This window comes from Sphaerodactylus townsendi, linkage group LG08 (genome assembly GCF_021028975.2).
Source record: "Sphaerodactylus townsendi isolate TG3544 linkage group LG08, MPM_Stown_v2.3, whole genome shotgun sequence".
NCBI lineage: Eukaryota > Metazoa > Chordata > Lepidosauria > Squamata > Sphaerodactylidae > Sphaerodactylus > Sphaerodactylus townsendi.
The window spans coordinates 62304732-62317728 of NC_059432.1; the positions used below are offsets into that span (position 1 = coordinate 62304732).

The 12997-nt window shown below is 41.7% G+C and overlaps 1 protein-coding gene across 1 annotated transcript in view; it reads right to left on the reverse strand.

Annotated features, from left to right (window-relative positions):
• Positions 1-2130: 2130 nt before the first annotated feature.
• Positions 2131-12997, reverse strand: part of TRIM8 (tripartite motif containing 8) — a 73850-nt gene continuing 62983 nt past the window's right edge. Inside the window, exons 4-7 of the mRNA XM_048505578.1 lie at positions 12630-12863; positions 9240-9271; positions 7873-7988; positions 2131-3501 (exon numbers count right to left, since the gene is read on the reverse strand). Of these exons, the coding sequence (XP_048361535.1) occupies positions 2894-3501; positions 7873-7988; positions 9240-9271; positions 12630-12863 (990 nt within the window). The 3' untranslated portion in view covers positions 2131-2893. The remainder of the gene's footprint in view (positions 3502-7872; positions 7989-9239; positions 9272-12629; positions 12864-12997) is intronic.

Genomic DNA, 12997 nt, shown 5'->3' on the forward strand with positions numbered 1-12997 from the left:
TTTAGAAGTCAGACTGAACCTTTTAAAAATAACAGATAAATAAATGCAAGCAATTAAAAACATTATTTAGGATAGATCTATAAGCATAGCAAGCAATTTGATTAATATAAAAATCTACATGATTAAAAACTTAAGTTTCTCCCCAAAAAGTTAAAAGAGCACATTATTTTAATAGCACAGATGTATGCATCCATAATATTCAGCTATTCTTGTCATGATGAAAAACCAATCAATACATTTGAACCTCTTAATCAGGAGAAATACTAACAGGATGAACCTATGGAATCTGAGAATCATGACCAAGAAATCTTAAGCCATTTTGGTCCATCAACTTCCAGCATCCATTGCTCCTTCTCATTTTGTCAGTCAGGTCAAATGTACAGCAATAAAAGCAGCTGATAAGTCAACAGCACTTCCACAGTCTAAAGTCCTGGGCAGAGTTGCAAATCCTTTCTCAAGTGAACACAGGGTGCCTACCTGCCATCTTAAATAAAATAAAAGTCAGCTCATTGTCATTTTTGAGCAAAAATCATTTACCATCGTTATGAGAGCATAAAAACTAAATAAAATAAATAGGAATGTTTGAGGTTCCATGAACCAAAAATCATGGTGCATTTCCTGCCTGTCTGGACAGATTGTACAAACAACTGCATTGCTAGGCAGTGAGAATCATAAGGGAGAATTGGGTGATGGAAGGAGAGTAGCTTATTCCAACACTTGAGGGCACCTGATGGGCCAGTTTCTCCCCTTTTCTTTTAATTATATTGCCTTTATTCTCCTACTTGGCTGCTTTCTGCTGGAGACAAACCCAGGTGTTAATGCACAGAACTCAGCAACAGCTCTTCTTTTTGGAGGCACCAGGTGCCACAGCATATAATGACCAAGTATCATTTTCTAAAAGTAAATGGCAAACTAGAATAATACTGACTGGTATTTTCCTGCCTCCTGAGTATCAGACAAAGCCTGTTTTGTTCGACTGGGTACCCTGAAGGATTGGCAGCCTCTATGGTGGGGCCTAGAGATCTCTCAGAATTACAACTGATCTTCAGACTATAGACATCAGTTCCCTTGGAAAAAATGACTATAGACATCAGTTCCCCTGGGAAAAATGACTCCACTCCCAAATGTCCAGGAATTTCCAAACCCAGAGTTGGCAACTCCAGTGCCTTCTCCAAAACAGTATCTGTTCTTTGCACACCTGTCTTGATCTCCTGCTGAGAGAATTCACGACTATGAAGTTTTCTGCTGGAACAAAACGTGACAGCTGTCATTTCTTTGGTACAACATTTTTTTCAACGGTACCTCATCTCTTAATTCTTGCCAGCGAAACCAAGGGTAGGAACTCAGACTCTCCAGATGTTCAGGAACTACAATTCCCATCAGCCCCTACCAGCATGGCCAATTGGCCATGCTAACAGAGGCTGATGGGAATTGTAGTTCCTGAACATCTGGAGAGCCGCAGGTTCCCTACCCCTGCCTTAGCTGGTCCATAATTCACCCTTCGACTTGGTACAGTGCTGAAACTTCTTTATTGCACCACTGAGCCTTATTCTAGAAGTCGTCCACATCCTGATCATGAGAGCCACATGGATCACAATCCTTATGACATGGAGAAAAGAAGATTTAAGTGTAGCAATATACAAAATAATTAATGGTTTGAAAAAAATATATCTGGTGTAGTTCTTGCAAATGAAAGATGACATTCTCAGGAAACCAAATTCTGTCCCAGGCTCTTTACTGCAGTGTAACTAAGGCCCAACAATAAAGCAGTAAAGTTCAGATATATCACATTGAATATCTTCTAAATACAGCAACTGTAAACAAAAATGTTCCTTTCCCCTCTGAACTATTGGTTTAATTCAGGTTCTAATGTTTCCTTTTAACCTAGCAGAAAGCATACAGTTGCTACATTTTTAATTTATATCAGAATGTGCAGGACAGCAACCAGTGTACTTGACCAACCCTCCTCAACATTTATCGAGTCCTGACAGATTTTAGACAGTATTTGTAAATGCCATCAGATTATACTGTATTTGTAAATGCCATCAGATTTCAGATTCAGTAACACTTTCCTGATCCCAGAGGAGGCGCAGGGCAAAGAGGAGCCCACAGGCAAAGCAAAACAAGGCATTTGCACTAAGTGATCACATTTATTTGAATATTTTTGTGTGTGTTCTAAAATTGGTTACAGAATAAATACCTGTGCCTTATAACAGGAAGTCCGCTTTTTTTAATACAAAGTGCTTGTTAGAGGAAGTTGCATCAATGAAACATAGGAAGGACTGTGTCCATCTTGGTGTACATTTCCTTCCAGGAAACTAAAACAGATTTTTTTATTTCTTTTTTTAAAGTTTCTTTTCCCTTTTTTGTGCATTTCATTTCCTGTCATTGTGTATTTACAAATCTCTGAAAGAAGAAAAATGCCAATATGCATGATACGTGGCATTTCAACACACAAAAAAAACAACCTTAAAAAATCTACAAGTATCATTTCTTAATGAATCAATGATAGAAATTCTCTCTTCTTACAAAATGGGAAGGAAAAAGATTTTAAAAAGCAAAAATCAAAGAGCAAAGATATTTTGAAATAGAAAAGGATCGTTTGTCCCTTTTATAAGTTTTCCAAACTGTAAAGTAGGAAGGTCATATGATCCAGAAGTAGATTCTTGATTGAAATCCTTATTAATTTCTTCTGCAGCTCCTCTCCCATCCCAATCCTGGTACAAGGGAGGACTTTTAAAAAATTAAATTAAAACTAGAGATGACAGCAATGCCCCTCTCAGACTGTGGCATGTGACAGGGATAAGTAAAAATGGATTTGATTTAAAAACAACAAAATCTAGACTTAAAAAAAATCTTCAAAAATGAGCAAGCTTTAATTCAAGCCAGATGGTTAACTGGTGACATAGTGTTTGGTGGAAGGCTGACCATAAACTCTATAGAAATCCTGGCGTCCGTGTTGCTGAGATGCATCAATCCATTCCCTCACTGCCAATCCTGGAAGCGACTGAGGTACAGATGGAGCAGGCGGAAGTGGATGGGAATATTCCTGGGATGACACTGTCCATGGAAAGTGGCCCGACCGGGGGTATGGTTGATGCCCGCTGTGATTAGATACTGAGGAACAGTAACAGTTGTCCACTGAGCAGACCAGGATTTTGCGCCCACCATACTGAGACAGCACAGACTGCTGAGTTGATGTGCTGTTGGGGTAGTGGGAAGGGTTGAACATCGAGCCAGAGTGAACGGGCTGTGGGCCACTGGGGAGTCCTACTATGTGCTGTGTGGAGCTACAAGGCACCATGGATTGTGCAGACTGGCCTTCACCAGCTGAAGCCCCTTGGCTCACATACTGGCTGGGAACAGGTCCCGAGGATGGCTCCAGGAAGCTACCTTCTGGGAAAGCGGTGGCGTGCTTGCGCTTCTCAGCTCCCGAGTTGCTGACACTGCAAGGGTACATAGGAATGCTCTGCAGGAAAGGCACCGGGGTACTGAAGGGGCCTGAAAGAAAACGGAGAAGACAATTTATGTAACCTTTCTAAGGAAGCCAGTACTGACTTTTCCTCTAGTAAACAACAGAATAAATCCTCTCCCTAGATCCAACCAGCCTGCCTGTATATACCAAAGAAAAGAGCAATTGCTTGCATCTAGTTATCACAAAACAGATGCAGGAAGACTCCTTGATTATTCAAAGGCTACTCCTTTTATTTTAACCAGCTCTTACATGGTGTAAGCACACACAAACAACACTAAACGAGGTGAAGGGGTTCATCTCAGAGTAAGGAAGCAAATTCTGGATGAGGTGACAAGTTTTATAGAGCATTTGCAGCAATATGGACAGATGTCTCCCAGAATTTAGTGCAGAATACATGCAAAATACCAAGCACTTTGAGTAAGCAACACAAGCAGAGACAATGCGCAGTAATTCCTGTCTTAGATCTCAGGTCTACCTCCATAAATAAACGGAAGATACAGATTCACAAAGTGGTACATCCATCTTCTGCTGCCCAGTATCTGAAAAGTATGCTGACATGCAATTATTATTTCATTTGCATAATGTAACAGAGCCTGAAGTGGCTCAGAGCAGGAAACTGCAGCCTCAGATTCTTCACCAGAAGATTTTGCATCTCTCCTTGTGATCCCCTGTGCATTCCCAGCACTTCAGCTACAGTAATGCCACAGAAGGGACAAGGTAAACCTTTGGATTTATTAGTTTCCTTGACCCAGTCAAATATTACCTCACCCTCCTTGCTGGATTCTCACAGCAAAAGAAGGCTAATTTTCTATTACATTCAGGGCTACAAACCTAAACCAGGATTTTCCAATGGTGATTTCGAGGGATTTCTTTTTCCCGAGACCTACTTTGGTGCCCTCCTTTATTTCACTCCCTCCTGTATCTTCTCCCTTTTGTCCAGAAAACCCACAATATTCTTGCTTCTCCACTGCCAACTGCAACTGATATAACATTCCCTTCAATCTGTTCTTGCTACTCTGTTATCAAGCCCTCTCCTCCCCTTTCACCTTTATGATGTTTTTTGAAGTTTGTATGCTTCCTCTGCAGAGATCACCCCAAATCCCCAGCAATACCGTGTTTAGCACATGGCAACTGCACAGTAAACATAAAACATTACCAGCAGTCCTCTTAAAGCAAATCACAAATGAAATGCATGACTTCTTTGCAATCCAGCTCAGAGTTATCTATAGATTGCAAAAGCTATTATACTAGAATCCAGCACAGAGAGAGGCTGGGGAAAAGAAACAAATCTCTGTCAACAATGAAATGTCAGGTTCTGAGAGTCTACGAAGTAAAAATGTTGAGTATATTCAAGAGCAATATATGCTTGCCTAGAGGGCCCTTGCAGCTCCAGCCCACAGCCAGAAAGGTTAAGGAGAAATGTTCTAAGACAAATGATACACAGATAGGTGTGTGTTTGTTTTTTTAAACCCAGTAGCCTCCCTATTCCACTCTGATTCTTTCCTGAAGAACTAGCAAGTAAAAGCTGAAACTGGATGAGGCACATATTGTTTGGGACTTTAAGGCAGTCATAAAATCAAAATTAAAGTCTACAGCCTGAACTTAAATAAGCAATTTAAATAAGGGACATGACAGATCTATCCTAAGCCACATTTTAGGCTGCTTTACAGAAAAGGGAATGCTGGGTAGGGAAGAACTTGCCTAAGATTCTGAAAAGCTACTAGCAATAAGCATTTAAGGAAACCAGGTGCTGGCAACAAGAAGTCCCTAAACAAATTAAACTGTGCAAGAAAAAAACTGTCTGACTCCTTACTACATTTTCTGGATGTAAGGCTCCATTTAACATACCTTCTTACAGACTCCTTAATATAGCTTCTTATTGACTCTTCAATCATCAAGTAATTTATTCACGTTGCAAATTCTATTCTAGAGTCTCCAAACTCCATAACCAGAAAATCCTCACTGTGCAATCAGACTGCATTATTTTATTTATGCCATTTTAATGCCACCTATCCAACTAACTTAAGGTTTACAGGGTGATTCAAATAAAATTATTAAAGCAGATTAAACAAAACACACAGATGCGTAAAAGGGAAGAAGGCTTCCAAAACAAAAAAGTCTTCACCCAAAGAAAATTATTGGGGGGTGGGGGGGTGGGGGGGATTAATCTCCATGGGAAGGGAATGCCATTGTTTTGGTACCATGACTGAGAAAGCCCTTTCTCAGGCTGCCACCTGTCTGGTGTCAGATGAGTGGGACACCAGAAGCAGGAATCCAAAGACAATCAGAGTGGTCAAGCAGATTCACATAGTAGTAGGCAACCCTTAAGGTGTGCTGAACTCCCTGATACAGGGCTCTGAAGATTAATACCAGCATCTTGAATTGGAGGCAGAAACAAATTGGAAGGCACTGTTAGTAGAACAAAACTGGAGTGATACTGTTCCTAAGACCTACATGAGTTCACAATCTGGCTGCTGAACTCAACACCATTAGTAACTTGTAGTCACTCTTCAAAGGCAGCCCCATGTAGAATGGATAGCAGTAGTCTATACGTTACAAGAGCATGCACTAGAGTGGCAAGATCTATTCTGCCCAGGAAATTCTGCAGGTGGCTTACCACCTGTGACTGATGACAGGTCTAGCAGCATCCTTGAGCTACAAACCTGCTCCTTTAGTGGGAATGAAACCCAATCCAGACCAAAAGACATTTCAGTTCTTGGGTCAGTCCTTCTGTCTACCAGTAGCACCTCTGTCTTGTTGTGATTAACAGTGCAAACCTAACCCTTCTTAGTATTACGCTGTAAGTTTCATTAGGCTAATTAAGTAAAATCATAGAAGCAGAGAGTCAGAAGGCATATCATCCCTTCCAATTTCCCTCTATATCTAAGCCATCTTTGACCAATTGTCATCTAGCCTCTCTTCCAAATCTCACATGAAGAAAGAGAGGTTCAGCAACCACCACTTAACTGTCAAACACTTTTACAGTAATGTTCTGTTTACCTCATCTCTCTCCTATATCAGGAAGGTCGCAATCTGCTGCTAGCTAATGTATTCGACATGTTGACATTCACCCTGTTTTTGTCATTTTGTGTGTGTGATTTTTTTTAAAACTGAAGCCAATGTTTATTTGAAATTTGGTAACATATTGATAATCTTTATGATAAGCCCAGCTGTTTTAATTTTGTATGTCATGTGTTTTAACCTCTCTCACAATTTTTGAATCCCTTTCAACAGAAGAAAATAGTTCAGCTGAAACCGAACTGCTGCCCTCTTGCAAATAAAACCTGTGTGTTGCGTAGGAAGCTCTTGTTGATGTCAGGTCAAAGAGAACACTATCCTCACAATGCCTTCATGTAAAAGCACTGCTGCTTCTTGTATGCGTGATGCAAACACACTGCTTCACAGAACATGAAGATGATTAGAGTGTAAGGTTACAATCCAATTCACATTGAAAAGGAAGCAAGACCCTCTCCAAGGCTCAATGGGAGTAACATGAGCAAAAATACAAGGAGCAGGGACGAGACAGAAACAGATCTGCTTGTAATATCAGATCGATATTACAAGTAACCTTGCCAAAATGAACCTCCCCAATTCAACTGCTTAAGTCTTCCCTATCAGTCATAGTTCTTGGTTCTGAGTGCTCAGGAAGTGGCAAGCATTAATCAGCCACAATGTTCAGAAACAGCAGATAAGGGCAGATTTCCTTTAAACTGCCCACTCTTATTTAGGAAGGACCCCTTCCTGCTTTGAAAGCTCTGGCTCTTGAGGTTCAGGTAGGAAAAGGGCAATTGTCCAGTGCTCAACTGATTTTTCCAACAAATAAACACTTTCAATTGCAGAATGTTCTGCATTTTTTAATATTAGCTTTAATCTCATCAAAGCTGGTGATGGGAAGCGAGTGGTCAAATTCAGGTACTGATCATAGAGACCGCTTCAAAAAGCAGCAAGTTGGATCCTGAGGACTGTTGGGAGGGGCTGTGGATCAGTGGCAGATGTTCTGCTTTGACTGCTTGAGGTCCCAGGTTTAATCTCTGGCTTCTACAGGTAAAAAACACCCAGGCAGAGGGTGATGTAATATACCTCTGCCTGAGCTCCTGGAGAGTTGCAGCCAGTCTGACAATATGGACCTTGATGGACCCAGGATCTGATTCAGTATAAGGCAGCTTCATGTGCTCTTCATGTGACTGCCATCCAGTGAAACAGCTAGTCCCCCTACCATTATGCCCTCTCTTCATGTTGATGATACCCTCTGGCTGCTCTAAGTCTACTGATAAGCAACACCAAAATTCAGATGGCAGAAAGGTACAATAATCTTCCCTCTAGGGCTGCTGTTCATGCCAGTGAGGATTTGTCCAAGCACAGACAAGACCAAGAAGGACTGGGGAGGCAACACTCACCTTCCAGCAGCTTCCTCAGCTGTTTCTCCTTCTTGGCAATCTCATTCAGGAAGAGCTTAGAGTTGAGATGGCCGATCTTGGGAGGGGGCAGGCTGCCTCCTGTGCAATTCTGGGTCCTTAAAGGAACATTGCAGTATATTACAAACCAAAGAACTGTGTTTCCTTTTGATCTTCTGACAGCAGATGAAAAACATTTGTATTTCCCTCCTGCCTCTCCCATGGGGAACCTTGTCCCTAAAATCAGCTTAAGCCCCATGAAGAGACAAATGTGAGGTAGATAATTTCCTGACATTGTCTCCCTTTCTCCATTTAGGAGAAGCCACTGTCCTCTGCCTTGATTCTATACACTGAACTTTTTCCTTTACACACAGCCTTTTTCTTTCAACCAATTAGGATGTCCAACACAGATTGGTGAATTGGAAAAGGGCTCCATGCTCTTGGACCTCCTCAGAATTGAGTCTGGATGCACAGAGTAGAACCAAATGCAAACCAATACCATAATAGTTGTTTATTTACAAAATTTATACCCTGCCTTTCTGCCCTCATCAGGGTCACCAAGATGGTTAACAAATTTGAATAGTTTGTACCTTTCTCTGGTTTGCATATAACAGATACCACCCGTGCCATTCTAGGCAGAGCTACACTCTGCTAAGGCTACTGAAGTAAGTGGGTTTAGAGGAGTATATAACTCTGTTTAGGATGGCTCTATAAAGCAGGTCTCAAGGGCAGTTGAAACTGCATGTTAAGAAATGGGATCCATTCAATGCATATCTTATTTCAGTCCAGATTTGAGTCTTGCAAGGTAAACTTCCTGCCTCACAGATTATAAATACACATTAAGATCTAACTGGACTTTATACAGTTAGTTATCTGATTTCCCACTATGAAAACATCCCATTTTTTTCCTGTGAACATGCCGGGGCATTATAATCCAATTTCTTCTTAGCCTTCCTTATAGAAAGCTAAACAGATTGTGTTTAGTTAATACTTTACTGGAAAGTTCCTTCCCAAAGAACAGTTTTTTTTGTGACTTTGATCAGAACTTGGGCCAATTTTCCACTGTTAATCTTAAACATTATTCTTAAACTAAAGATATCAGAATTTAGCTGTAGCAATACTATTCCCAGCCCATGGCTGTAGCTGACTGGGACAGAACTTAATATTTTTTTCTGGAATATGATAGCCCAAAGTAGATCCCATCACAGTGTACTAAGCAGCAGAAGGTGGAACACCAGTTTGCCCCAAACCCTCCCAGCCGTCAGTAAGTCACTTTAGCTCCATTCCCAGGAGATCATCTGGACTTGCTATATGAAACATATGCATCCGGCTTCATCCAAAACCAAACTACTCAGAAATGAATTTCTTACCTATCCATTAAGATTTTCACTGACTTGGTATTCTGGAAGGCAACAGAGAAAATGAAATCAAAAGCTGACAGTCATGCAGCAGTCTCATAGCCCAGCGTCTTCACTACATCCAAACCTGATGACTTCTCTGCTGTTCTCATCAGTTCTTTGGTTTCCCAAGACCCTCCCCACTCACCACAACCAGCTTCAAAAACATGCAGCACGGCCTGGAAAGGACTGTTCTGAAGAAAAGCACAAGCTTGCATGCAGAAGATTGGATGTTCAATCCCCAGCAAAATGATATCAGATAACAAGCCTAAGAATAATTTCTGTTTGAGATCTGGGAGGGACACTGCTGAAATTTACCTAGATGAGCTGACTATTCATCTTGGTGGTATCTGGCAACACCTTACACTGATTTATGGAGATACCAATACTGAACTACTTTACAAAATTAAGGTGTTGTATAAATGGCAAGTTATTGATAAATCCAATTGACCAGTCAGGTATAAACTGTTCAAAGGGAAGACCAACAATTGAGTTAATTGCTAAAAAGTAGGGCCACTTTCAGAGAAACTGAATAATTTTTGGAAGGGTATGTTCCCCCTGTAGTCCTTCTGGATGACAAAGGTAGAACAAAAAAGGCTGGCTTCATAAGCCTAAATGAAGGTTGCTCATACTCTCTCTGCAGGAACCAGGCATGCTAGACAGAAACCACCTAGTAATTCTTTAATTCAAGGCAAGGCCTCAGTCCAAGACTGGATTTGCTGCACAAGACTAATTCTAAGCTTTTACCTATCACTTCAGCTACAGTCTGAAGTTTCAGTCTGTGGTCTCTAAAGCACAAAATTATTCTAACCTTCATATGCTTCTCTAGTCCACTTCTTTGCACACACAAACTCTCTTCAAAGGCACTTCCAGCTAACCATCCTGCATTCTAGCAAAGCTAATGTTTAAATTTGCTATCAAGATGACCATTTGACTGATCTTGTTTTAAATATCTATTGCACAGCACAATTTTGGCAATAGAGATGGAACAGCCCAGACGGAAGCATACACTATACTAAGGTGCAAAGACCCTATAAGTCAGCTGCTGAGATTTACTTTGAACGCCTTCTTTTGACAGGTAGCACTGATCAAGCGGTCAAGGATATATCTTCTAAACCGAGGAGTACACCATCTGGTCTTTGTGAGTTTTAGATTAGCCTCAGAGGGGGGTGCTTACCGCAAGTACAAGGTCTGAAGTGACCTTTTTATTCAACCATTTCTTGAATAGCATGGGAAGATTTGATCTTGGGAAACCCTCTGAGGTCATGTCTATGTATCATCAGCAGTGAGGGAAGTCTTACATCACAACAAACTATTAAAGCAGAATCTGAATAACAAAACCCTTCTTTGTGTACCCAAGGAAGCTTGCCTGGATTTTCCCAGGAGAAACTTCACTCCAAGTTGTAGACATTCACTAACAATTTTTCTGATTGATTGATGGTTTTTAAGGCTGCCAGTGGTTCTCTGTTTGCCTTAACCCTTAATAAACCCTAGCTTGCACAGGATTTTCAGACCTCCCTTATTTTACATAATATTCCTGTAAGTTAGGGGCCTGACCCCATCTTCAGATGTGGACCCACATAGCTTCAGAAAGTTAGCTGCATGATGTCTCTTAAAATGGTGCCTTGGATTCACTGTCATTTGCATTACAACCTTCTCTCATTTAGATCAACCAAGGCCATTTGCAGATCATTCTCCCAACAATCCTCATAATAACCACAAATATATAGACTGACAAATGACAACTGGTTTAACATTACCCAGAAAGTTGCAGGATTGAGAGAGGGAAGATTTGAACTTGTTTCTTGTCTAACCCTCCTGCCTGTACCACATGGAGTACTGATAACATACCCAGAAGCAGAAGCCCAGTGCTTTCCTTAATGACTTTCCATGTATTTTGATCATTAAAACAATAATCATTGAAATGCATGCTCTATTTGGAATTAATATAGGGCCCACACACTTTGTTTTTGGGCATCCAAAAAAAAGTACAAAATGAGAAGCAGTCCTAACAAATGTCGCTGTACATCTCTGAGTCCATGCAATTGAGGTAATTGCCCAGAAGTAGTCTGCTGTCTGAGTCACCCTGTCAATGGGTAAGGATGACTTCACCACACATTAGATCAAAGGGTGTGGTACAACGTGCAGGGGGAAAAAAGGTCAGTAGGGACTTATTATGAAGACATAATCAATAATATTAATATTTATACAGGTAACTCATGTAACATGCAGGTGACTGAGGGTGTGTCTGATAGGTTAATGCCAAACAGTTAAGTCATTTGTAGGCAGGAGAGAAGAAGAAGAAGCTAACCACATCTTGGTTCACTTTACTTGAACAGCAAAGACCTGCTACATTTCCCAACAGATGTACAAACTCTTTCTGACATTTCTGATTCTCGGTTAAGGGACTAGGTGGTGTATGAAAATGGACGAATAGTGGTTGCACTGCTATATTAAAGGAATGGAAGAAGAAAGCACTTTCATCCTTTTGCTTTTCCTGGTGAACTAATCTTTTCCTACAACAAAATGACTAATAATGGGATACTACAGGCAAACGCATACGAGAATAGCAGCCCACCCCAGAAGCCTGGGCAATCAAGGATGGTGGCACTTTGGCACTGCCCTACTGCCTCCAGAGGACTTTCTGAAGGTGCAAGGAGGGAGAAAAAACAGCAAAAAAACACGCCACCAGAAAGCCCTCCATTGGACTCAATGGATTTACACCATCCAAGGGCCAGAGCCCTGCACTCTTGGTGCCAAAACTTGACTGGAAGCTTACTAAGGTTGGCTCCACCCCAGGAATATCCCCAGACTGCCCCCAGCCACACCAGCACAGCAACCTGCACTGCCAGAGCTGGGACATGGCGGCCGCTTCCGGGGTTGGGTGCTGTGGAGCTGCGTGGCTCTCAGGCATTTGTGTATCTACCCCCTCCAGCAGCAAATTTGCCACTTGTGCCAACAGGATATCCGGGCGCCTGCATCAGTAAAAGGCTGAATCAGCCCCAGAGGTGGGTTTGGCCCCCCTCCCCTGATTTGGACTCTAGCTGGGATAGCCATGGCAGGTGAGGTTAAAGCAAGCTATGATCATCAGCTTGAGCTCCATAAGGAAAGTATGGGTGGAAATGCCCCAGGGAACTCTGCAAATGGTAATGGATGGGCAGCCCACACAACCTTGAAGAAGCAAGAGAGGAAAGAGATACATGAGAGTGAGGATGAAGATGCAATCGCCATACTAAGGCAGATGGAGAATTGGAAGCAGTCAATACTGGGTTCAGACTGCCACCTTCAATTCCCACATCTTTCTTTATACCACCACCAAATGCTCATCATGACCCTCCCTTTCTCCCGATACCCTCACGTCACCTTCATGAAGTTGATGTCCTCGGTCTTGTCATACATGACCTGAACGGAGCTGAGCAGCTTCTTAGCTTCCTGCATGCGCTCGCTGAGGTGCAACACCTGGGCAGCGTTCTCATTGCAGAACTTAGCCTGAGCCTTGTCTAGAATCTCCATGGTTTTGCGCAAATCTTCATCAAGAATCTGGTGCATCTTCTCATACTGTAGACGTACCTCATCTTTCAGCTGGTTCACTTTCTCCTGATAAAATGGAAAGGAGACGGAGAAACGCCCATGTTCAGTTCATATCACACTTCATATAATGGGGAGGTTGCTCCTTAGCTCTGCCCATTTCTTCTAGTGTAGTTATTAAGTAATGAAGGGTTGCATATTTT